Source organism: Apodemus sylvaticus, chromosome 5, assembly GCF_947179515.1.
Source record: "Apodemus sylvaticus chromosome 5, mApoSyl1.1, whole genome shotgun sequence".
In the NCBI taxonomy this organism is placed as follows: Eukaryota; Metazoa; Chordata; class Mammalia; order Rodentia; family Muridae; genus Apodemus; species Apodemus sylvaticus.
In genome coordinates this window covers 6,376,702-6,401,670 of record NC_067476.1, presented here as the reverse complement: position 1 = coordinate 6,401,670, position 24,969 = coordinate 6,376,702, and the positions used below count along the sequence as shown (strand labels likewise).

Here is a 24,969-nt window from a genome sequence, read left to right as displayed (position 1 = left end):
GCCTGCCTCTGCCTTGCTGGATTATAAGCGTATGCCACCACTGCCTGGTCTTAAGATTTATTTACTTTTTTTTTTTAAAGATTTATTTATTATATGTAAGTACACTGTAGCTGTCTTCAGACACACTAGAAGAGGGAATCAGATCTCTTTAAGAGATGGTTGTGAGCCACCATGTGGGTGCTGGGATTTGAACTCATGACCTTTGGAAGAGCAGTTGGTGCTCTTACCCACTGAGCCATCTCTCCAGCCAGTAGTTCTTAAGGTATATAAATGAAGGTGGTTTGGAGCCCTCATATGCCCTGGGGAGGGGGGTGTTGAGGCAGCCGAGTTGACAGTGACCTTGGAGGGACCCTGATCATGTTTCTCTCGAAGCTTCAAGCCTGAGCCTCTTTGTGCAGTGTTCTTTAACAGGAGAGAACAAGGGCCATATCCCTGCATGGGCCCTCGGTCAAGTGGTCCTCCCTCTCATGGTCCTCCCTCTCATGGTCCTCCCTCTGCTCAACAGTGTCAGAGACAGTTTAAAATCCCTCTTCCGAGTTTTCAGGTTCAGTGCTGCTCACGAGGCCTGTGTGCACAGGCCAGCATGCTCGGAGCCTGGGGCCAGTTAGGATGTTTAGGGTGTTCTATGTTCACCCAGCTTCTTTTCCCAGAGGGGTTAGCTTTAAAGCTGACTCTACACAAAAGGCCCAGGGGGGAGGAAGCATGAAAATCCAGGCATAGTGAGGCATACCTGTAATGCTATCACATCAAGAGCTGAGATGGGAGAATCAGGAGTTCAAGATTAGCCTGCGTCACAAGAGACTCTCAAACAGCAGAATGTCTCCAGGCCCCTTTAGAAAGCACCCCTGTTCACAGACCCCCTGGAAAAGTGTCACACCAACCTATTATTGTTAAACCTCCTCCCATAGAGGTGGGGCTGGCACTCTCCTGCCTCAGGTCAAGTTCAACAACGCTGTTAGCTGAGGTGATGGGTGGACAGCAGGCCGCGGGCTAGAGGAGAGGGTAGGCCTCTTAGAGGCAGCCGTGGCACTGGGTTCGCATTAGGAAGCTGCAATCCTGTCCCACAGTCTTGTTTCCTAAGGCAGGGACACTGGGCGTCTTCATGGGTGACAGCCAGAGGTCAGGGGCCTTTTCCCTTTCTTGACTAAGCCACCTCAGCTGGACCTCCAGCGTTGCCCGTGCGTGGAGCCACCTCCCAAGTGTCCCTTGGTGTCTCACTCATGCAAGATGGGCTTCTTGGTGCTGGAGTTCACTTGCATCCTTTCTTGGACTCCTTGGTCCCAGCGAGTGTATTCTGGTTGTGGGTATTGGCTGAGCAGAATCATGACTCCAGTGTTCGTAGACTGTGTCTCTATAGGCGGCCGCTCATGGCTGTGTCAGAATGAGCCTGGGTGGGGGCTTTAGAGCTCTGCATCTGGAATGAGGTAGGGCTCCATGCCTGAGCCATCCCAAGTGCTGCCTGGCAGAGTCTGTCCTGGTGCTGGGGGAGGGGTCAGCTTGTGGAGACCGAGGCCTGCCCCCTGCCCCTGAACATGCCCATCTAGGCCTGGAGGACAGAGGCTTCCTAACGGAGGTATTGATTGGTGCGTCTCAAACGGTTAATTTGTTGTTGTTTTGAATGGAGTCGCATCTTGTACTCACTCTGCAGCCCAGGCTGTCCTGGAACTGCTGCAGCCCTCCTTCCGCAGTCTTCCAAGGTCATGAATCACAGGCGTGTGCCTGGATTGTGATTTTTTTCTTTCAGTGTGTTTATTAGCATATATTAATTATATATAATAATGGCTTTCACTGTGATGTTTTCATACTCATGGAGTTTGATCAAATTCATGTCTCCCCCACACCTGCTGACCCTTCTCACAACTACCCCATGTCTACTGTCATGTATGTCTGTCTGTGCACACATACGTACGTGTGTGTGTGTGTGTGTGTGTGTGTGTGTGTGTGTGTGTGTACCACAGCATGCGTGTGGAGGTCAGAGGGCAGCCTCACGTGTCAGACTTCACCTTCTCCAGGGCTTTATTCTTTTTTTGCTGCTTTTGTCAGACACACTGGCCCATGAGCTGCCAGGGGTTCTCCTGTCTGCAGTGGATTACAGGTGTGCTCGCTGCCATGTCCAACCTTTCCATGGCTTCTGGGGACATGGGTTCAGATCTTCCCAACGCCCATGCAGCAGGCGCTTTCTCCCAGCCTCCCTTCCTGTCCTTCTTTTTTGGTGACCAATTGAGTTTCATTAGAGTTGTTGTTTACAGGAACCTGTTCACCTTACCTGTGGCCACCCAAACCAAAGAAAATGTCTCCCCACAAATAACAAGTGTCTATTGGGATGCCTTCTAAGGACTTTGTGCGCCAGGTCAGCCTCTGCTGAGTTTTGAGCAGGAGTCTGGGGAGAGTCCGGGTCTCATTTATACCTTACTTGGGAAATTAGAGCTGGTTGTTCTGACCCTGTGCTGACCTGTGAGTCTAGCCCAGCCCTCCTGTCTGGTAGTCTGACTAACTGCTCATTTCCAGTGCCTGTGAGGAGGGCTACAGTTAGGCTGGGAACTAAGAAATGTCTTCCTATTTCATTCTGGCCTGAGAGTAACCTGGTCCCCAGCTCCCCTCATTGCGAGCCTTCAGCTGCCTCCTGGGTCCCAGCACTGCAGGATCTCTGTGCCGGGGAAAGGAAGGGTCCTTCCTGATGCCTGTGGGAGGCGCCATGTTACACCTCCTGTTCTAACTATTCAGGTGTATACAGCAGCAGACAAGGCTCAGGATCTCACAGGACCAAGCCAGCCACGGCCTTTCTCTTCTGGCAGAGACAGCCAGAATGGGAGTGTGAGAACCATGTGTGGACATGCCACCATTTTCCAGCTGGGAGCAGAGAGCTTTGTCCTATGTAACGGGGTCTTGCAATTCCAGTGTTGTCTTTTAGAAACCCTGAGCGATAAAGACTTGGCCTTCCTGATGTCGCACCTCTTACGTTCTGCACAAGTGTGGCACACAGCAGCGCATTAACAGAGAACATTGCAGAATGAGTGAGCAGGCCACAGAGTTCTAAAAACCCAGGCCAGAGGTCAGCTCTGAGAAGCCACCCAAAGCCCTGCCATGCTAAAAGGATGCCTTCTCTAGATGTGTGTGGGTGACAAGGTCACACCAAGAGCACTGGGTGACCTTGGCACTGAGTTTCTATTGCTTTTCTACATCTCTGTCCTGGAAGACCGAGCTCCCTTCGGGTCATTTGTAGGGAACAAAGCAGGCAGATTGCTTGATCTGAGCCCAAAATGGAGTGATAGATGGAAGAGCCAGGACCAGCGAGATGGCTCAGCAGGTGAGGGTGCTTGCTGCCAAGCCTGACAACTTGAGTTCAATTCCTGGGACCTACAAGGCAGAAGGAAAGGATGGACTTCTTCACATTGTTGTCTGGTCTTCACACATATACCTTGGTACTTGTCCCCACCGGCAGAGGGGGCGGGCGGGGACACCAGCTGGTAATGGCTGCTCAGAATATGGAGGTGCAGTCCCTGTGTGGAGCATCCATTCATGTCCCCCACATTGCTCCTGCAGAGTTCCATGCCACCTCAGCCTCACCCACACAGGTGGGGGCTCTGCCCTCCATTTTGCAGTTGGTTAATAGAGCTTCAGGAGGGGAAGTGCCTTGCTGGAGGCCACACAGCGCAAACCATGTGACAAAGGAGGAACTGAAACTTTGGGCCATCTGTCGGGGGGCCTAGGATGTCCCTATGGGACTAGCCTCGTGACCCAGTGCTGCCCTGTCTGTCAGTCTGACTGTATCTGTCAGTCCGACTGTATCTGCCCATCTGTGGACATTTCTAGGTTCTTCTGCTTAAAAAGGATTCCCAGAAAAAGGCAGCTGCTGTGTGTGTGTGTGTGTGTGTGTGTGTGTGTTGGGGGGGGGCAGAGCCCCAGCAGACTTGAAGCCAGGGGGTCTGGTCAGAGTGTTCCCTGCTTCTATCTGCAGTCAGAGTGATTCCTCCCACAGAGAGTGGTTAAAGTGTCTAGGTGTCTTTTCTGTCTGTCTGTCCCCACACACAGTCCATCCAGTCCACAGCAGCCAGCCACTCTGCTGCCTGTGCCCTGAGATGAACTATAGTCTGGTGTAGGCTGAGGTCACAAAAAATGTCCCCTTTGGTTTCCTAGTAACAAGTTCATGGTGGCTTGTCACAGGCTCGCCTGCCAGCCTTGTGCCTGGGGCTGAGTTCACGCTGTGTGCCAAGCCTGTCAGCTCGATGTTTATGCCCCCTGTAGACACCCAGGGCCCAAGGCAGAGGCCAGTTGCTCATTTCTCCCTGGTTTGCAGAGGAAGGGAGCTGGGCAGCTGCCTCGTTAAAAAGCAGGATCCCAGAATCAGCTACCATGCAGGCTAGTGAGTGCGGCTGTGGGCCAAAGAGGCTCAGGCAGGAGGTGGAGGGGACACTGTGGGCCCTTTCTGAAGGAGCTCAGTCTGGTGTAAGAGGAGCCGTTGTTGGGAAGCAGCATCTCTCAGTGCAGTAGGCTTCAGGAAGCTACAGGGAGACAAGGGTAGAGGAGGAGGAGCCGGGTGAGGCAGGTGAGGGGCCTTCCACCATGTGGCCCAGCTGTGTCGGATTGTCGCAGTCCTGCCACTGTGTGGGGCAGACCCTACACACACACACACACACACACGCACACGCACACGCACACGCACACACGCGCACACACACATGTTCTGGTGCATTCTCCTGGCAACTGGACCAAGAAGGGTGATTTCTATAACCCCAAGAGGCCTGTGCAGCCCTTGGGCTCCCATGGCCTAGCCTTTGTGCTCAGGTTTTGCTGTTTAATCTGGTGTCATAAGGCACTTAATGTGAGAAAGACCGTGGGTTCTGCCCGGCTTTCTCTCTGTGTGAATGCCTGATACGCACATGAGTATGCCAACCTTGGCTGCATTCATTGGGCGACATTTTTTGTTTGTTTGTTTCTTTCTTTTGAAGGAGGTTTTGTCAGTGGCCTTGAATTCTCCCATTAAGTCAGGCTGGCCATTAAGTTGGCCAGCAAGTCCCAGACACCTACCTTTCTCTCCTTCCCCAGACCTGAGATCACAAGCACTATATCCCCCTAAAGTGGACGCTGGGGATGCCATCGTACAGTCTGAGCTTGTCACCTCGCAAAGTGACAATGAGTGACCCCCTTCTCATCTAAGCATTGTCCCCTGCCATTCTCCCACCATGAAGCCATCTCTGTCCTAAGGATCAACAAGAATTTGGGTGCTGAACTGATCTTAGGATGAATATGGGCCAACCCAAAAGTATCTGATGGTTGCTTGTTTATGTTGATCACTGAGATTATTGTGCGGTTTTTACTTTACCATGTTTGATTTTACTTTTAGTTTTATTTTCATTTTAAAAGCGCTCTTCTTTGTCATTCTCTTCATTTCTTCGCTACTTCAGAGTATGCGTGCATGAAACTTCAGTTCTGCGGTTTTCTAATTGCTAATAACATGCACGAAGCTGTTCATTGACCTGAATTGATTAAATAATGGGCAGAGACTGCATCGTATAAATGCAGGTGACATCAGTGTGGAGAGTCTACTCAGGGGCACCCTCGTGGCTCTGTGTGTCAGCCTGGGATACAGACAGGAATCAGATTGGCTGCTTCTAGGCAGGAGGCTTTGCAGAGGAGAGAGTGAGGGAGGGAGGAACAGAGGGAGGGAGGGAAGGAGAGAATATGAATATATGTGGGGCCTGCAACTTTGAGGCTCTGCTACCCTAGAATAAGGCACTAGAACAGCTTCACACACACACACACACACACACACACACACACACACACACACCACACCCTTTATACTTCTGGCTGACCATATTTGACCTGAGGGTGTTTAAGAGAGATGGTAGCCAAGATGGATGTTCCTGGTCACCATTGGTTTTGGGGAAGGCAAGATCAGAACACAACAGTAAATAATGTGTTGGGTGATTATTCCAGGGTTGTTCCCGAATCTCAGTATGGCGTTATGTTGGCCTGTCTGCTGGAGGCTATGCCCAGTGTCTCAGTACCATGTGATCCTAAGGTTTCTGCTGTAGGGTGTTCCCAGAGTCCCAGTATTATGTGATGCTGTGGTGTCTGCTAGTGGATGTTCCCAGTATCTTAGTCCTGTGTGAATGGTGTTTCCAGCTGCCCAGTCCTGTGACCACTGTTTGTTCTGTGACCAGAGAGGGACAGACCTTAGTCTCTCCTTTCCTACCTGATGATTCCCCCAGAGGTATTTCTGCATATGTTCATTGGAGGAAGGGCACTCCAGTCACTGTACTGTCATACATAATGGTACCCTCTAAGCCTCCATTTATGCTGGTGCATATGGGGGTTGCTTGATATCTAAGGAGATCTGGCTCTCTTCAATGACAGAATGGTCGGGTCAGACTAACATTGCTCCAGCCAGTAATGCCAATGTACCCAGAGGCACTGGACAGCAGCCAAAAGCTGAGAGAAGGTGGAGGGAATATCCTCACAAGCATCTATCTATCAGTGAGAGATTGTCTAGATCAGGTTGGCCCCTGGGCATATCTGTGAGGGATTGTGTTTGTTGAGATGGGAAAACACAGTCCACTGTGGGTGGCTCCACTCCCTAGCAGGGCTCACGCATGGGCTCTGTAAGAGTGGGAAAAGTGAGTTGAGCACCAGTGTGAGCATGCGCTCTAGCATGCGCTCTAGCATGCGCTGTCATTTGCCGCTCTGCACGCTGATGTGGTGTGGCAGGCCGCCGCTTCAAGGTCCTGCTGCCTCACTTCCCTGTATCCTGGAACTGGGTGCCACATAAACCCCTTCCCTCTTAAGTAATTTGCTAGAGTATTTTGGCACCAGCAGCAGAAGCAAAACTCAGACAGGAATTGGTACTGAGAAGTAGAGCTGTTGCTGTGTAGATCATGTAGCTTGCAGGCCTTTAGAACTGCTTTGTGGGAGGAACATGAAGACTTTGGAACTTTGGGCCAGGAAAACTCTTAATGCTAAGAGGCAGGGGTCTCAGTGAGCAGAAGTCCCGAGCCTACTACCCGCATCCACGCTTGACCCTTCACGCATCTGTGTAGCAAGGGACCCGTGAGTTTCAGCAAACCCTGGAGGCAGCTGGAAGGTGATTTCTGTGGTGGTGGTATCAGCTCTGTCCTCTGCAGGACAGAGTTTGAGTCCAGCTGGGGTCACTCTAAGAATAAACATGATGTCAGGAGAAGCTGCAGGATCCAGAGTCTCCATGCATATCAGTCATAATGTCCAGCAGTCAATTAACAAAATTAGGTGTCACGGCCTGCGGTGGAGTTTCAGAGGACACGGTGTGGGGATTAGTTCTCTCCCTCCACAGTGTGGAGAATAAGAATGGAACTTGGGTTGTCAGGTAAAAGTGGCAAGCACTGTTAACCCAACAAGCCCTCTCTGATTTGTAAAGGAAGAAAGCCGGAGGGTTTTGACTCCATCCCAGACATTGCTGTAAATTGTTGTGAAACAGCATTGTGTACACACTGCACACGGGTAGCTGGGTGCTATGGGGACAGAGCCGAGAGTTCTGGAGGGGACCCAGAGTTTTAGGGTGAGATGTATATACAGAACCAGTTCATTTGGATGGACCCAGCACCTCAACAAAAGCACTGAAACAAGGTGCCAGGAGTCCTCTGTGACTCAGAGGAAGGCAAAGATTCCTCAGGTAAGATAGAAGATTTTTTCTATAGGATTACGAATAGTATTAGGATGGCATAGAAGGGAAAGTTAAGAAGGGGCTCTGAGAAGTTAAGTAGGGGCTGGAGGGGGCTCAGAGGGAAGAACAGTTGTTGCTCTTTAAGATGACCTGAGCCATGTTCTGGCAGCTCACAACCACCTGTAACTCTAGGTCTTCGCAGATCTGATGCCCTGTTCTGACCTCTGAGGGCACCAAGCACACATGTCGTACACAGATGTACGGGCAAAATAACCATATACATGAAAAAAAAGAAATGCTTATTAGGACATATTAAAGAATAAAACAGAACAAATAGCCAAGCTAGAGATGGGGGTGAGAGGTTGTCACCAAACATATGCCAAAACTTTTACTTGCAATATATAAAGAACTTAAAATTCAACAAGACAAACTTCCAGGATTTAGAAATAGAAGCTTTGAATGTACCTCCCATCAGTGCACGACCAGTAGTCAGTAGGGAAATGCAGACTCAATGCTTGCCCACTTCAGCCACTGAACTGCAAAGTGTGGCTACGGCAACAGCTGGGGAGCTGCGAGGCGCCGGGGCTTGCCCAGGCTTCTGGGGGTGTGGATGCTGCAGCCACGGGGAGAGCACTGGGCAAAGGCTCCGGACAGCAAGCCTGCCTGCCTTCCCCATGCCCAGCAGCTCCAGCACGCGGCTTTCAAAAGAAGTGAATGTGTGTGCTCTCGGGCTCGCTAGCTCTATCTCTGTGGGAGAAATGCTTACCTAGCGATTTCTGTTCACTCTGACACACTACTGTGTGGTGCATATTTGTGCGTGTGGAGACAATGGGTTTGGGCATTTTTCCTTAGCTGCCACCCATTTTATTTATTTATTTATTTATTTTTTTAAGATTTAAAAATCTTATTTTCTTTTTTCTTTTTTTTTGGGGGGGGGGGGATTTGGTTTTTTGAGACAGGGTTTCTCTGTATAGCCCTGGCTGTCCTGGAACTCACTCGGTAGAACAGGCTGGCCTTGAACTCAGAAATCCGCCTGCCTCTGCCTCCCAGAGTGCTGGGATTACAGGCGTGCGCCACCACCGTCCAGCAAAAATCTTAGATCTTTTATTTTTAGGATCTCTTTCTTTTTGTCTCTCTCTCTCTCTCTCTGTGTTGCCTGCATGTATATATGTGTACCACACACACAGAGGCCATGGAGGCCAGAAGAAGTTGGCAACGAATAATCTAGGACAGGAGTTACAGACTGTTATGAGCTACCATGTGGTTGCTGCGAACTGAACCCAGGTCCTCTGCAAAAGCAATCAGTACTCTCACCAGCTCCAGATTTCTTCTGTTTTTAAGTATGAGTCGGGTGGTGGCATATGCAGTTTGGAGAGCCACCTGCTCTTTGTACATTTGTCCATCTGTCAGGCACGTCAGAGCCCAGTGTCACAGAGTTTGTGGACGTGAAAGCACGTTTCACTATGAATCAGAGCAGAGGTCACAGAAGAACTTCCAGCTATCCCACTTTCAACTGAGTTAGGAGCCAGGCCTTAGTCGAGCAAACAGTCATACCTCAAGAGCGGGGTCCAGTAGGTCCGAGGTAGGGCCTGTGTACAGGTCTTTATTGACAAGGAACCCAGCTGGGTGGGGCCCGAGTCCTGGAATTGTCTTGGATATCCTCACACGGTGGGATGAAAGAGAGAGGGGGGCTCTGATGCTGGCTAGTTTCCAGCCTGTAAGACCCCCCCCATTCAGGCTCAACTTTCACCCATTTGACCCCCTTCACTGGCTTGTGGAATATGTAACCATCACAGCTCCCTGTCCATCACTTCCTTCCCTCGGCCCGTTGGAGCGACGCCGGTGTCTGTCTCTAGACAGGGAGCTGTCTCATCTGCCCTGAGCAGTCTGCTTCCGAAGCCTGGAAGCATCTGTTTCCCTCAGTTCCACGTGGTCGCAATTCTAGACAGCCGCTGCTCCTCCAGCCTCGCTCTATTGCACGACAGAAGTTTGGGCTGCTAGTATCTGCCAGAAAGGACCTTGAAGCTCTCACCTGGCCCAGGAGTCTGGAGAGCAGAGTGGCAGGGCCAGACCAGGCAGGGCACAGCGCCCAGAGAGGCCAGGGAAAGGATTTATGGTATCTCTGGTGACAGTTTCCAGGAGACAGCCAGTCAGACCTGCCTAGGGTAGGTCAGCTGGAAAGACTACCAGATGTTCTGAGGTGAACCTGACCTCTGAGGTGAGCCCTGCATGGCAGGAGGCTGTGTACACCCCAGCATGTGTCCCCCAGTTCTGATGCCCTGGTACAGGCAGGGAGAAGAGCCAAGAGGACTTGAGGCTCCCCTCAGGAAGTGTGTGTGTGTGTGTGTGTGTGTGTGTGTGTGTGTTTGCATATGCAGAGGCAAGCACAGGTGCATGTATTATTTAATGTGCAAAATGGCCACCTCAAAGGATTTTATGGACCTAAAAAGAGCAAGTGGCTTTTAAAAACCTAAGTTGGTGGGTCAGTGAGATGGCTCAGAGGGTAAAAGTTTTCATGCAAGCTTGGCACTTCAGTTAGATCTGTGAAGTCCAATTAATTGTGGGAAGAAATAATGGAGTCCACAATGCGATGTGACTGTCACATGCCCTGTGGCACATAGACCTCCCCACCATATCCACATCCACAATGATAAAAAGAGCTTAAGCAGAGCGTGGTGACACATCCATCCCCCTCCTCCCGTGACTCAGGAGACTAGTGGGGCAGGAGGGATGTCATGAGATTTAGGCTAGCCTGGGCTCCAATGTGACTTCTAAGTCAGCTTGGGCCACAGAGTTGAGACTGTCTTGAAGCAAAGAGATATTTGATGTGGGTAGAAGGCTTCAGAGTAGATGGCAGTTCTCTGTGTAACTATTGTAGTCCATTGTCCCGGTTAGCTTTGTCCTCTGACCAGCAGGATGTGGGATGCGCAGAGTACCACCCCTCCTACCTTGGCTCTCAGCCTGTGGAGTCTCACTGCACAGAGGTCCCCATCTACATCTCTGAACTTTGGGGCACAGCTGCCTCTTCTGAGACAGTGGGTGTGGGATGGCAGTTGGATTTTGTGAGGAGAGCAGCATGGTGGGGAGGGTTCAGAGTGAAGGAAGAGGTTGCTGAAGTGTGGGGTAGCCTCGTCACTAACCATAAGGCGGGAGGAAGGATATTCTGAATACTACAGTAGCCCCGGGTGTGCCTGTAGACCCCTGGACACACGAGGCAGGGGTCTACAGAACAGTCGTGCAGGAGGTACCTGTGGTGGTTTGAATCATAAATGTCCTTCGTAGTCTTAGACATTTAAATACTGGTTCCTAGTTTCTGGCAGCGTGTGGGAGATATGCTGGAGGAAGTATGTCACGGGAAGCAGAAGCAGGCTGAGAGAGTGCACTCTCTCTGCTTCCTGCTGTGGTTAAGATATCAACACTGCACTCACTGTCAGGAAGAAGAGAGGGAGGGGGAAGGAGGAGAGAGAGAGGTAGAGGTAGAGGTGGGCGGATACTGGGGCTTAGCCCATTTTCTCCTTTGTCCTCAGTCCAGGGTCCCAGCTCACAGAACGGTGCGCCCATATTTAAGGTGGGTCTTCCCACCTCAGTTAATGTAACCTAGAGACTCCCTCAGACATGCTCAGAGGTTTACCTCTGAGGTGATTGTCTTTGTCACTTTCTATTGCTGTGAAGAGACACCATGCTGTGAATGAAGTTGGTGTAACTTCTAAGAGAAAGCATCTGGGGGGCTTGATTACAGTTTCAGAGGTGAATCCGCGGCTACCATGGAGAGCATGGTAGTTGGCATGGCGCTGGAGCAGTAGCTGAGATTTACTGTCTTATCCACAAGTCGGAGGCAGGGGTGTGGGGAGAGAAACTGAAAAACTGACTGGGTTTTGCTTGGGCCTTTGAAACCTTAAAGTCCACTCCCAGTAACACACCTCCTCTAGCAAGGCCACACCCCTAATCCAGCCCAAAACAGTTCTACCAACTAGTGAGGGGACCAAATATTCGAATAAGCCTCCTGGTCCCGGTCTCATTCAGAGCACACCAATGGTTGTGGGCTCCCGCCAAGTAGACGTTCAGTGTTAATTAATGGTCGTGGGTAGCTTAGAGGAAAGAATCGAAACTTTCCTGAGTTTTAAACTGGCCTTTGCTTTCCTGGGTGCTGACTCGAGAAGGTCACCATGTATTCCGTGTCTCTCTCCATTCCTCCGTTGGGCATGGTGTTTATAGTGTGTGAGAGGCAGCCGTATGTGGGTCCTGTCCCCTTGACCTTCCTGATGGGGCGCACTCGGGGCTCCTGGGCATTTCTGCGGGTCATCCAGAGGATCCCGGTGAAGGAAGGTGTCTCTCTGGCTGGTGTCTCCAGCATTTACTCCAGGCTTGCGGCATCACTGGGGAAGGGAAAGCTTTCACAGCCAGGCAGATCCCCATGGCAGCCTCTGACCGGGCTATTCAAGCCCACAGAGGAACTCCACTGTGTGGATGGGGAGCCTGAGCCAAGGCGGGAGCCATTGCTCCACAGCCTCCTACTCCAGGCCCCTGGCCCTTCCTTCCCCGCTCACCCGCCTCTCCCTGTGCAGCGAGCATGACCTGGGCGAGGACATCTACGACTGTGTCCCGTGTGAAGATGAAGGAGATGACATTTATGAGGACATCATCAAGGTGGAGGTGCAGCAGCCCATGGTGAGGACCCCCCACCCCACCCCCACCTCAGACACCATTGCTACAGCCACTGAGCCTTCCCGTGGGAGCTGCCTAAGTACAGACCCAGGTCCTTCAGCGTGGGGATGGGGTGAGAGGGGGCTCCCCTGCAGTGTCCTTACAGTTCTGTTGAGACACTGTGAGGGGCCCTATGACTGTCAGGCTGCTCCAGCAGAGTGCCTAAATTTTTTTTTCTTAGAAGGTTCATAGTCCTGCCTATCCAGAGAGAGTTAAAATAGTAACTCTGTATTCAGTCTAACACCATGCATGCATCATTGTAACTCTTTGTGTGCAGAATGAGGAGGCCGGTGCAGGCTCAGACGGCCAGCTGCATGCCTTTTATGTTGAAGGGTATTTATTTTCACGCAGCCTTGGCTAATGATCTTGCCCATGATGGTTTGTGCCAGTTCTGGCTTATTGCCAATAGCTGCTGTATGGAAGGTGGGGGTCTGCCTGGAGGGATCCAGAGAAGGAGCCCTGGAGGGGCAGGCCACAGCTCCCAGGGACTCCCAAACTCCCCCAAGCTGGGCACCTTGCCACTTGTCAGTTGTGGAGGCTTTTGATGCATTTGTATTCCTGAAGAAGTGGGAAATTTATCAAAAGCCAATATTTCTGTCTCCCATCTGTGTGGGAGCCTCCAGCTGGTGGCAGAGAAACAAAAAGCTGGGAGAAGAATCCTAAAGAGTCCGGAGAGCCTTTCCGGGGCTGCTGGTGCCCCGCTGTGTCCCTGGCTTGGGAGGAGAGATGGAAGGCTGTACTGGGGTATTGCGGGCATTGGGGCTCCTCCTGAGAACGCCATGCACATTCGTCCCTGAGCGTCTAATGATTAGTCTTTCCGCCATCATGCTCGGGGCTCCGAGCTCTCGGAGCAGGTGGGGGCGCCTTCAGCAGTCAGCTCCACTCCCCAGCCTTGCAGAGAGTCTGATCAGGGATTCCCCGGAGCTTGCCAGCCGTGTCCTAGGAAGCCCCACCAGATTGATTAAGGCCTCTCTGGGGGTAACTATCAGTATGCAGGCAGGGTGGCATGTGGGCATATCTGCCTGTCATGCTCTCCTGAGACTCCTGCAGCCCTCCCAGGAGCTGGTTACTGTCCCTGGTCCTGAAGAACCCCAGGACAGGAACATGCCCTAAAGGACAGCCCATGTTCTAATATCCAACGCTGGTGTTGGGTCTCCTGAGTTGTCTAGTCCTTCCACAGAGGGAGTGTAGGCTTCTTGCTGTGAGGGGTCTCTGAGATCAAACAAAGGGTTCCCACTTCTCATCATGCCCAGAACTAGCTAAGAGTGAGGTAGTTGGATCCACTTGTACGTAGTGAGATAAAGGCAGGTCGGTTCTGCTTTCAGAGCCCAGGCATGGGAGGATCTGCAAGGAGACTCTAGGCCTTATGCTGTGTCCTGGTCCTTTCACAGAGGGCTCTGGGAAGGGCTGTGTTACGGTTGTTGGGGCTGAGGCTGATAGTAGGGTGGGCTGCCAGTGGTGACCCTTACTTCCCAAGTGTGGCTTGAGGACACTGGACACTGCTGACTGGTTCAATCTTGTTTGCTCCTCCATGCCTTCAGATCAGATACATGCAGGTAAGTTGCAGGTAAGATAAGCTAGGTGGGCTCCTGCCGGCTGTGGGGAAGGTGTCAGAGGCCATAGAGAAAGTTAGGGACCATGTTCTCGGCAAGACATGGTCAGGGTCTCACCCCTACCCCACCCTGCACTGCCTCAGATACTGATGAGACTCACCAAGTCCTCGCTGCATGTTACAGAGTGCTCGGGAGTGCTGTGGTGTGGCGCAGAGGGTACTCTTAGGACCAGCAGGAGGGTAGCTGGGCAACCATCTGTCCAGTATTAGCTCTTCAGAGTCTTCAGGGCAGAGCAGGCTCTCTGAGCTGAGCAAACCAAAAGAAAAGATCTGTTAAGCTCATCACAGCCTGCTCACTGCACCCTGTGCAGGCTGTCTCCCAGTCAGGCAGTATACTCGCTGTAGAGGTGTGTCCCCAGGGTGACCCACTGGTCAACTCTTATCTCAGGCCTTCTGGGTGGAGGCTGCTGCTGCCACTGGGAAGTCTTGGCTTTTGGGGCATTTGGTTTTGGAAGCCTGAATAGATCAATTGTGGGTCTCCAAGGAGTTAGCCACTGCCAGCTGCTGGGCAGGGCTGACCCACTCAGTCGAGTGCCGAGTGCCGAGTGCCGTGAGCACACCTCACCTGTTTGTGGTAGGATCCTCTCCTGAGACTTTTGCCCCAGGCTGGTGAGGACTCCGGGTTGAGTCAGAAGTGAATATCTAGGAGTCTAGAAGCCTAGTGCCTTCCTTGATGCTAACTCTCAGTCCTCTCCTGTCTGTGTGCCTCGGTTTCCTCAACCACAGATAATGGGGGAGGGACTGTGGCCTCACTGTACACTCAGTAATCTTGTGACCATACTGGAAAAGTGTCATCCTGTTGCGTGGGACAGGTGGCCAACAGCAGATCCCTGGGTGGCAGGTAGTGGGATCCTGGCTCACGTGTCACATCTCCTCTAGAAAATAGGCATGTCTGAGGATGACAAGAGAAGCTGCTGCTTGCTAGAGATTCAGGAGACTGAGGCCAAGTACTACCGCACCCTGGAGGACATTGAAAAGGTGAGAGCCCAGGGGGAGGGGCTTAGCACCCGGTCCAGTTCTCTCTCTCTCTCCGGCTAAGAGGAAACTCTGACCAACAGGAGCTGAGGGAGGAGAGGAGTTCATTTTATCCTAAACTTGAAGATTACAGTCTCAGTGGAGGGCGTCAGTGCAGGACCTCAAGCAGAAGCCATGAAGAGAACCTGATTGCTGGCCCACACAGGCTCACGCTTAGCTAAACAGCCCAGGACCACCAGGCCAGGGGGGCTGGTGCTGCTCATTGTGGGCTGAGTCTTCCTGCATCAATGAATGATCAAGCCCGCCCCCCAGACAGGCCCACAGGACAGTCTGCACTGGGCAGTCCCTCCATTAAAACTCCCTTCTTATGATTCTAGACCAGCAGGTTTCGACCTGTGGGTCTCCACCCCATTGGGGGTCTCAATTCAGATATCCTGCATCATAACATATTTACATTATGATTCATAGCAGTAGCAAAATTACAGTTATGAAGTAGCAGTGAAATAATTTTATGGTGGGGGTTACTACAACATAGGAACTGTATTAAAGGGTCGTAGCCTTAGAAAGGCTGAGAGCCACTCTAAGTTGACACAGCACACTGAGGTAGCAGCCCCTCCACCTTGCCATAATATCCCCACGTAAGGTGTCTCCCCTCCCTTCTGTGGAAAGCCTCCCAGCCTCTCTTGCATTTCTTCTTAGTGTTTCCGTCTAAGCCAGCCATGACTGCAGCTCTGCTTTGGAATATGTGAGGCCAGATCTTGGAGCTGAGTTCTCCAAGCCTCCCATTACCCTTCCGGGCATACTAGTGCCTTTGTTGGTAGCCAGGAAAGTAGCACACTGGATGCGATGGGTCATGTGACTAGATGCCACCCAAGGCCTTGAGTACTGCCAGTGACCTATATCCATCCGCCTAGCCACCATCACCACACAGTAGGCCTTGCTTTTGAATCTTCCTGGTGCATCTATGCTTTTGTGTAAAGAACAATACCACTGTCAGCTAAATTCCTCTTGGCTGTTCTCTGGCGTGAAGTTTGCCCCAGTGTCTTAGTTAGAGTTTCCATTGCTATAAATAGACACCATGACCAAGGCAACTCTTATAAAGGACAACATTTAATTGAGGCTGCCTTATAGGTTCAGAAGTTTAGTTCATTATCATCAAGATGGGAGCATAGCAGTATTCAGGCAGACATGGGGCTGGAGGAGCTGAGAGTGCTACATCTTCATCCAAAGGCAGACAGGAAAAGACTGGCTCCCAGGCAGCTAGGAGGAGTGTCTTAAAGCCCACCCCCACAGTGACACACTTCCTCCAGCAAGGCCTTACCTCTAAATAGTGCCACTCCCTGGGCCAAAGCACATTCAAATCACCACACCCAGTGTGGTAGAATGGTGAGTGGGGAGCCTCCAGCCATGGTGCTGGTGTATGCTGCCCCTTGACCCAGGCTGGCCTTACTATGGCCTCCACAGAGCTGTGCTGTGGGCATGGGTTGTGGTCTTGGTCCCCGTGTCCCTTACCCGCTGTGCAATGCTGTATTTGTGTAGTCACACATTGCCTCTGCATGCGCTGTTTAGTGAGAACCGAGCCCCCTGTGCAGGGCAGCTTTAGCTTTGCCTGGAAAGTGCCCTGCATACTGAGCGGCTGCATAAACTTCTTCCTTCCAGAACTACATGGGTCCCTTGCGGCTGGTGCTGAGCCCGGCGGACATGTCTGCTGTCTTCATCAACCTGGAGGTAAGCTTTCTGGCATGTTCCTGCCAGGCATGCGACTGTCTCCTAAGATGATATCCCCGGGGCTTTGCAGAGCTATGTCCCTGCTGGCTTATGATTGATGGGTGGGAGGGTAGCTCCCCACACTGGAGACTGTCCTTCAGGAGGCAGAAGAGGTGATACCTGGTGTGGCCTGAGAGTTGTACTGTGACTTGCTGTGGTAGTTGTCAGCTGTGTACAGACTCACACAGTTTTGGAGCAGACTCGAGACCCACAGGGCTATTAGCAAGGCGTCTGTTAACACAGAGGGAAGTGTGCCCCACCACTGTTCTGCTCTGCAGGTGTCTGACCACTCATGTGCACCAGGTGACCGTGTGTGAAGGTTAGCCTGTGAAGGCAGCTGGTTTCCCACTCCAGATGTCACACATGAGTGGAGTCCCCTCAGAGCACGCTGCTGGCTTCTGGCTCCTTATCGCCTCCCATCAGCTCAAAGACTGAGGTGGGGGTGGAGGTGAGGGTGTCTTACTCTACCACACAGGGCTGACCAGAGTGTTCCTTCTGCTGCCTGGGCCTCAGCCAGTACAAACGACTTGGGACAGAAAAGAAGCTGGGAGGAGGAGAGGGCGTGCCAGTGTTCTGAGCACCATTCCGTATCTGGGGTGAAACTGGAGGAAGCTTGCTTCCTCCTGGCCAAGGTGACTTAGTGAGGACATTACTTCTTGCAGCACTTGAGAGCTAAGTAGCTGCAGGCAGTGCCATCCATTCTTCCGAGTAGCAGGGCGGCCACAAGGTTGCTGGTGAGAACAGCTACACTGCTTTCTTCTCCATCTTCTGGCTTCAGATCTGCTCTGAGGCAGCCACCATGTGTCCCTAGCGGCTGATTTGGGTCTGGGCAGCTCCCTCCACGGCATGACCATGAAGTGCTTCAGCTTCCCCACGTGCTGTGCGCTGTAACAAGGGTGTCCGACCTGTGGCTGGGAGGCAGGGGGCATTTGGCCGAGATGGCTTTGAATGCAGCCCAACACTAAGTCTCAAATCTGCTTAAAACATTGAAGATTTGTTCTGCAGTTTTTTTATTTTTGTAATGGTGTGATTCTTGAGTGCTGACTCTGTTGATGGCACTGGGCTATAGTGTGAAAAAGTTAGATAGTGGTGGTGTGGTGGTGTTCCACACCTTTAATCCCAGTGTTTAGATTAAGACAGAGGCAGGCAGATCTTGGAGTTCCAGGCCAGCCTCAACTCAGACCAGACTCTGGTCTCCAGTGTGAGTTCTAGGACAGTCGGGACTATACAGAGAAACCCTGCCTCCAAAACAAAACGAAACAAAACAAACAAACAAAAGCTAGACATACCTGCTAGAAGCTTCTGGCTGGGTGACTCTAGCCTTCACAGTGTCAGGTGAGCCCTCCGCAGCACCTCTTGGGTGTGTCAGCCAGCAGGGCCTGCCTGTGCACTGACCCTACTTTCCCTCCAGGACCTCATCAAGGTGCATCATAGCTTTCTGCGAGCCATCGATGTGTCCATGATGGCTGGTGGCAGTACCCTGGCCAAGGTCTTCCTGGAGTTTAAGGAAAGGTGAGTGACAGCTGACTGGACTGGAGCCTTGGCTGCCTTCAAGGTTTGAGAGACCATGTGTCCCTGGAAACCAACCCGGGCAGGATGCAGAGGCAGGGCAGTTCCCCGAGGTTCATCCTCACATTCGCAGGACTGAGGCTGGGTTCATTGGCCTCCGAATCCTTGTTCCTCTTTGTAACCAGGGTCATTACCTACTGCTTCTCCATCACGACTTGGAGGGCTGGGAACCTCCAAGCCTTACTTTGATAGCAGGGACTTGCTGGGTCCCTGCAACCCTCTTTGCCTCTCTGGCTTATAGGATCATAGTGGCTAATGTTTGTAGTCTCTAGGCCTAAAACCCAAAGAAATGTTAGCGCCCAGGTTACTTGCCATGTTCTAGTCCATCCTTGACCTCTGCAGGCCAAATAATTAGGGGCGCACAGGCAGCTCGGGGTCTTTGGTGGGATCAGAACTTGATGTCCGGAAGCACTGCAGCCATACCTCTGGCATGTGCCCTAGTTTTAGCCATCCCTGTAGCACCACAGCAGGGACTGGAGGGACTGTGAAGCTATTCAGGGCAGAAGCGGAGGCCTGTGCGCTCTATACCACAGAGAGACCCACACCCTCCAGGGCCACAGCCCCAAAGACTTGAACTGCCTCTTCTCTGAAGATGGGTGGTGTGCCCTGTCAGAGCCTCCCCCAACCCCAGTCTCATTAAGAGCCGTAGTCAGATGGGGGTCTAGCAGGAGGGCTTATGTTTCAGGTTGAACCAGTATAGTTTGTGATGCATGAGGTTACGTTTGTGTCTCTGTAACCTTATTTCCAAGTTGCAGGTGATTTTTTTTTTCTTATTTTTAATTATGTGTTTGTGGGGGGGGCATGTACGTGAATGTTAGGTGCTCATGGAGGCCAGAAAAGGGCATCAGATTCTCCTGGAGCTGGAGTTGTAAGGCACCCAACATGGATGCCAGGAACCTAACACAGTCCTCTGCAAGAGCTAGCACTGCTTTTAACCCCTGAACTATCTCTCCAGGCTCAATATTTTGTTTTAACAGTATGAAATGGTGGTGGTTAAGATGGAGGCCCGTTACCTCTTGCTTCCATAGCCAGCTTCCTGCAACACTAAGAATGAATCATTTATACAGTTTTGAGAAGAGGAAAACACGTCTAGAGTCTATGCTTCAAAGCAATTTGTGCATGGACAAAAGGGTTAGGGGAGACTGCAGGAAAGTCCCTGGTTGCTGCACCAAAGGCTTCAAGTATTAGAAGTTGCAGGGTATGCAGAGTGTTCCTGAACCTGATACAGACAAGGTGGGGCAGGTGGAGCAACTCTAGGAGGCAGCCCAGAAGTGTACTGCACAACATCCGGACTCCATGTGTGAAGCAAACACTCAGGGTCAGAGCTGCATCCAGCCCAACCCCCCTTTAAGCCTGAATGCCTTAGTTTCCCACTTCTGCTGGGATTGTAGCTGTGCATCTGTCAGGACAGGGAGAGCCGGAGGTCCTTTGGGGTCCCGTGGATGAAGAAGGAGCTCTGCTAGAGTCGCGCTTGCCGAGCCAGCAATGCCGGGAGCCAGGGCTCCTGCCCCCTGCCTTCTCCCTCTGCACCTAGGCCTGAGTTTGGGAAGGGGTTGAGTGTCATCTGGTCCCAGAGCCTAGGTGTATTAGTTACTTTGTATTGCTGTGATAAAACATCATGAGCGTGGCAACTTAAAAACGTGTTCAGTTGAGCTGTGGTTCCCAGAGGGTCAGAGGTCATGACATCTCCCGCTCTCTCTTCTGTGAAGGACACCTTGACCAAGGCAGCTCACAGAAGAAAGCATTTCATCAGGACTTCCTTACAGGTTCAGAGATTTAGTCTATTGTCACTGCAGGGAGCATGGTGGCATGCAGGCAGACATGGTGTTGAAGTTGCTTCTGCATCTGCATCTGCATCTGCATCTGCATCTGCATCTGCATCTGCATCTGCAGAAAAAGACCAGGGTTGGGCCTGGCTTAGGCTTTTGAAACTTCAAAGCACACCCCTAGTGATGCATTTCCTCTAACAAGGCCACATCTCCTAATCCTTCCCAGGTAATACCACTCCTCGGTGCCTAAGCATGCAGATGTTTGAGCTTATGGGGGTTGTTTTTATTCAAACCACTATAATGGTGGTGCAAAGGCACTGTGGCAGCAACACTTCAGAGCTCACATCTAGATCTCAAGCAGGAAGCAGAGAGAACACTAGGAAACAAAGCCCACCCTGCTCCAGCAACAGTGCTTCTTCCAGAGTGGCGCCTGCAAGAACTCTAGCCGACTGCCTCAGCCCTGTGTCTGTTGCCTAAGAGGAGTAAGACCCCAGTGGACAGAGTCTGCTGCAAGGCTGTCAGAGTCAGACTGGGGAGGATCCGGGGGTCCTCCTCACGGACTCCCTCATACATATTGGCTTGGGATAAGGTGGGGCTGGGACACTGAGGAGAAGCCCAGCGTCTCGATAAGCTCCTTGCCAGGCTGACACTCGTCAGCTGCCATCGCTGACTCTTCACTGGGCCTTCAGTGACCTTGGAGGACTACTTGGAGAATGGACCCTTAACACTGTCATTGAGAGAGCAGTGGCCTAGTGAGGTGTGGCTGCCATCGTGGGCTTGTCCTTGATACCGTTGTCCTATGGCACTGTCTCCTCTTAGAGGGGTGCAGGTGTGTTCAGGGAAACCGAGGGAGAGAGTTGTAGGCCAGCTGCCCTCTTGCCCTGAGAGTGCAGGTGTTCTGGTCTGAAGAGATGTCATTTCCTGGGGACAGCACATGGAACCAGGTGATGACAAAGAGGACAGATATTCTGAGTGGCAAAAGAGAGATGGTGATGCGTGGGCTACGGGGAGGAGCGGAGGAGGGGAACGCTGAAGCTAAGTAGGGGCAGCTGGGACCGGCTGCTTCCAGCTGGGACCGGCTGCTTCCGGCTGGGACCCGCTGCTTCCGGCTGGGCACGGGACGTATCTCTGGACAGGGCCACTGGCATGCCTGAAGAAGCACCAGAGGCCACCTCCAATCCGTATGGCCCTAGGATGAGCCTGAGCCGTCAGTAGTCCTCATGCAGGGTCTGCCGGCAAGCAGAGTGCCCGTTAGGTGGGTCCTTCTCTGTTGCAAGCATTTTCTCCAGAACGGAGACAGAGCCATGCTCATGACTTGAAGTAGCTTGTAGGAGGTGGCCTCCTTGGCTAGGGGCATTGGGTAACCCTCCTTTGCTAATGTTTTGGGAGGCCTCCTCCCAACCCGGCTATGTAAAGGGTGGGAAAGCAGAAAGGGGGTGGAGGGAGTGAAGCCATTTGGGCAGTGACCCTGAGGCTCTCCCCCCTGCCTGAGAAGGGGTTGGACATTGTAGCTGCATGCATCTTAGAGATGCATGGGTGCGTGTGTGTTCACACTGCCTGTGCACTGTACTGAACTGTGGACTGGTATGTACTGTACACACAGCTCATAGCAGCTGTTGAGTGTCTTACTTGACCAGTGCCCATGTGGTTGGCGCTGTGTACACATTGCTGTCCCCTCCTTAGGCTCCTGATCTACGGAGAGTACTGCAGCCACATGGAGCACGCTCAGAGCACACTGAACCAGCTCCTCGCCAGCCGAGAGGACTTCAGACAGAAAGTGGAGGTAACGAGGCATCCGGGTCCCCTGGCTCGGCGCAGCTGGCTAGCCCGAGGGACACACCGACTTCCCTCAACACCCGTTTTTGGGTTTGTGGCTATTCCCCCATTTTGCTGGGCGATTTCCAGAATACATGTCCCAAACTAGACTACAGCTGAAGACTTAGGGACTGTGGAGGCCTGGACAAGTCCATCTCAGTGAGTGACACTTGACTTTAGCCTCTACTAAGGTCCTAGAGGACTTTAGCAGGTCTGGTTGACTTGCGTGAATCGCCGGGCCTCCTTCCCTAGGAGGTTTGCCTACCTCTGTCAGCTGGTTTCTCCCTGGAGGGCCTTCCAGTGTCCTCCTCACCTCCAGGTCCAGGAGTGTCCCTTTCCTGTGTGGTTAGGAAAGCTCCGTATTCAGAGCTCCGGCTTAAGCGCTGGTAGCACGTGATGGCTGTGTCTCCTGTGTCTGCATCCCAGGGGATCCCAGCTAATCGCACAGCCTTGTAGGAGCCCCTTCCCACTTGGCCTCTCAGGAAGCAGATGACAGACCCATGGGCCGTGTTCTGTAAGGCCTGGCCCCAGCAGGCACTGCTATGCAATGGGGTGCCTCAGAGCCCAGGGTCCCATCATGTTCCAGGATGTGAGGGGTGGTATAGCTTGCCCACATGATGGCGCCGACCTCATGCATGCTCTAGAAGACTGAGAATCCAGGGCTGAGGATTCTGTGTGTGGCTGGCAGTTGGGGGATGGGCTCTCCCAGGGAGAGGACCCTTTATCAGCTTGCTTCTCTCTCCCCAGGAGTGCACACTCAAGGTCCAGGATGGCAAGTTCAAACTGCAAGATCTGCTGGTGGTCCCCATGCAACGGGTGCTTAAGTACCACCTGCTGCTCAAGGTGAGGCTGTGGCCTGCTCGCTGTGCCTGTCACGCTGGGCTCTGCTGGCATGGGCTTGGGCCCACAGGCAGGGTGGCACACAGGCTGATGAGTGAGCCCATGCTCAGTCCATACCATGAAGGGGTGTCATGGCACCTGGAAGGAAGGTATGAATAAAACAGGTTCACAACGTCAGGAAAGTGGAGAGATGAGAAAGCAGCCTTGGTCCAGGAAGAGGGGAGCCGCAGTGCCTGATCACTTGATCCATGGGCTTCCTTGCCAAGGTGTCTGCTGTGTAAGGGACCCTATGTGTGTTGGAGTTGGGCAGATGGACTTGCACCTGGTCTGAGGGTCTTGCTGTGTGCTCTGATTTGGGGCAGGCACAGGACTGGGTCCCCGAGGGCTCACCTGGGTCCCCTCTCACTCCCATAGGAGCTCCTGAGCCATTCTGCAGACCGGCCAGAAAGACAACAGCTCAAGGAAGCACTGGAAGCCATGCAGGTAAATACGTGAGGCGAGGTGGGGGGCGTCCCCAGACCCGTGTGCATGTGTTCCTGCACCCCAGACCCGTGTGCATGTGTTCCTGCACCCCAGACCCATGTGCAAGTGTTCCTGCATCCAAACGAGCTCCTTGGCAACGTGGACTGTGTGCCCAGGGTAACAGACAGGACACTGGGGTGGCTTAGAATTACATGGCGGTGGAAGGAGTTTCAGGCTAGTCTGCGTGCACCATGTGTCCAAAGTCCCCAACTTCACCTGCCTGCAGTTGCCCTGTCCCCACACTGTATTTTCAAGTGTTCACTAGGGTCATCAATGGTGTTTGGGTGCCAGCTCTATCCTGGGGTACCTCTTTCCTTCCTGGGCATCTGCTGCTGAAGGTCTGATTGTCCCTGTCTTGCCCTATTCCTTTTCACATGCTGGCTTTGAAGGCCCCGGCTCAGCCATTCTATGCCTCGTATATGGTAGTCCACTGCCCTCGGAAGCTCAGCACATCCCTGTCCTGCTCAGAAACCTTTGTGGCCTGGGCTGCTCTGTGAATCGGGCCAGGATCATTGGAGACGTGTGTAACAAAAGCCTCAGATTCTAAGGAAGCCAGCCACGCTCAGGTTCCTGGGCGGGCTCTATTCTTCCCCACCCCAGGTGATTCATAGTACAGGTGTACTGCTGAGCCCCAGCCTGGCCAGCAGGTGGTTTCTGGTCCCCTTGTGGCAAAGTACCCTGAGCATATACAGCTCCTGACAATCCACAGAGGGTTTGTGACTCTCTGTCCTTCTTATCAGTGCGAGTTAGCTCTTCAAACTTCAAAGTTTAAAAGCTGTCCTGGTTTGCTTTCTGTTACGGTGATGATCAAAAGGAACTTGGGGGAGGAAAAGATTTGTTTTAGATTATATTCCCAGGTCAGTCCGTCATGAAGGGAAATCAGGGAAAGAATTCAAGGCAGAAACCACAGAAAGAAGGCTGCTTACTGACTCACTTCCTGGAATGCTTAGCTAGCTCTCTTCCATAGCCTACCTGCCTAGGAATGGTGCCACCTGCAGTGGGCGGATCCCTCTCTACTCTCTTGTCAAGACAATCTCTCAACATGGCCATACAAGACAGTGTGATCAACGCAGTTTTTCAGCAGAAGTGCCCTCAGTGCAAACTAACTAATACAGCAGGGAACCTGAACGCCTTTAATGTCTCCAGTGCAAAGCAGAAAATCATCCAGCCAGCCTGTGTCTGAGCTTCCACTGCCCTGGAGCTAGGTTTCCCACAGGGTTGCAATACACACCCCACGCACCTCCTCTGTGAGTTGGCTGCTTTGCCTCCAGAGTCTACTGTCTCAGTGGGAATCCCCATCCCAGACGTGCACTTCTGTGATTCCTGCCAGGGTGCACAGGGCCACACATGCTCAGATCTATTCCCGCTGTTGATTTAGGCCAAAACCTACCCTTTACAAAACTGTGGCATCTGGTAGGGAGCTGCCAGTCGCAAGGTTTGTGGGGCGGCCCTTGAAGTGACCCCAGACGCAAGAGAGGCCATAAGGGAGGTAGGGACTGACTCCAGGATGTGGATCTGGCTTTAGTGTAGGGGATTTCCTCTCTGCTCTACTTTCTGGGCAGGATCCCTGCTGCTCTGTCCCAGCCACCACTGAGCATCGCTTCCAGGCCATTTCAAACATTACAAAGTGAACACTGCCCCCTGGTGACTAACTAGAGGATTGCAATATCATGTAGGAACCGCCCCCCCAGCCACTTACAGAATACCCAGGCTCTGCAGGGGAGGTTGGACAGGGCCTTCATGAGAGCAGAGAGCCT

At 52.3% G+C, this 24,969-nt stretch overlaps 1 protein-coding gene across 4 annotated transcripts in view; it reads left to right on the top strand.

Annotated features, from left to right (window-relative positions):
• Vav2 (vav guanine nucleotide exchange factor 2) overlaps positions 1 to 24,969 on the top strand; it is a 160,949-nt gene that overhangs the window by 110,827 nt on the left and 25,153 nt on the right. For all 4 annotated transcript variants that reach the window (XM_052181942.1, XM_052181943.1, XM_052181944.1 and 1 more), the window contains 7 exons: positions 12,205 to 12,307; positions 14,835 to 14,933; positions 16,590 to 16,658; positions 18,109 to 18,209; positions 21,719 to 21,818; positions 22,598 to 22,693; positions 23,105 to 23,173. In XM_052181942.1, coding sequence (XP_052037902.1) covers positions 12,205 to 12,307; positions 14,835 to 14,933; positions 16,590 to 16,658; positions 18,109 to 18,209; positions 21,719 to 21,818; positions 22,598 to 22,693; positions 23,105 to 23,173 — 637 coding nt within the window. The remainder of the gene's footprint in view (positions 1 to 12,204; positions 12,308 to 14,834; positions 14,934 to 16,589; positions 16,659 to 18,108; positions 18,210 to 21,718; positions 21,819 to 22,597; positions 22,694 to 23,104; positions 23,174 to 24,969) is intronic.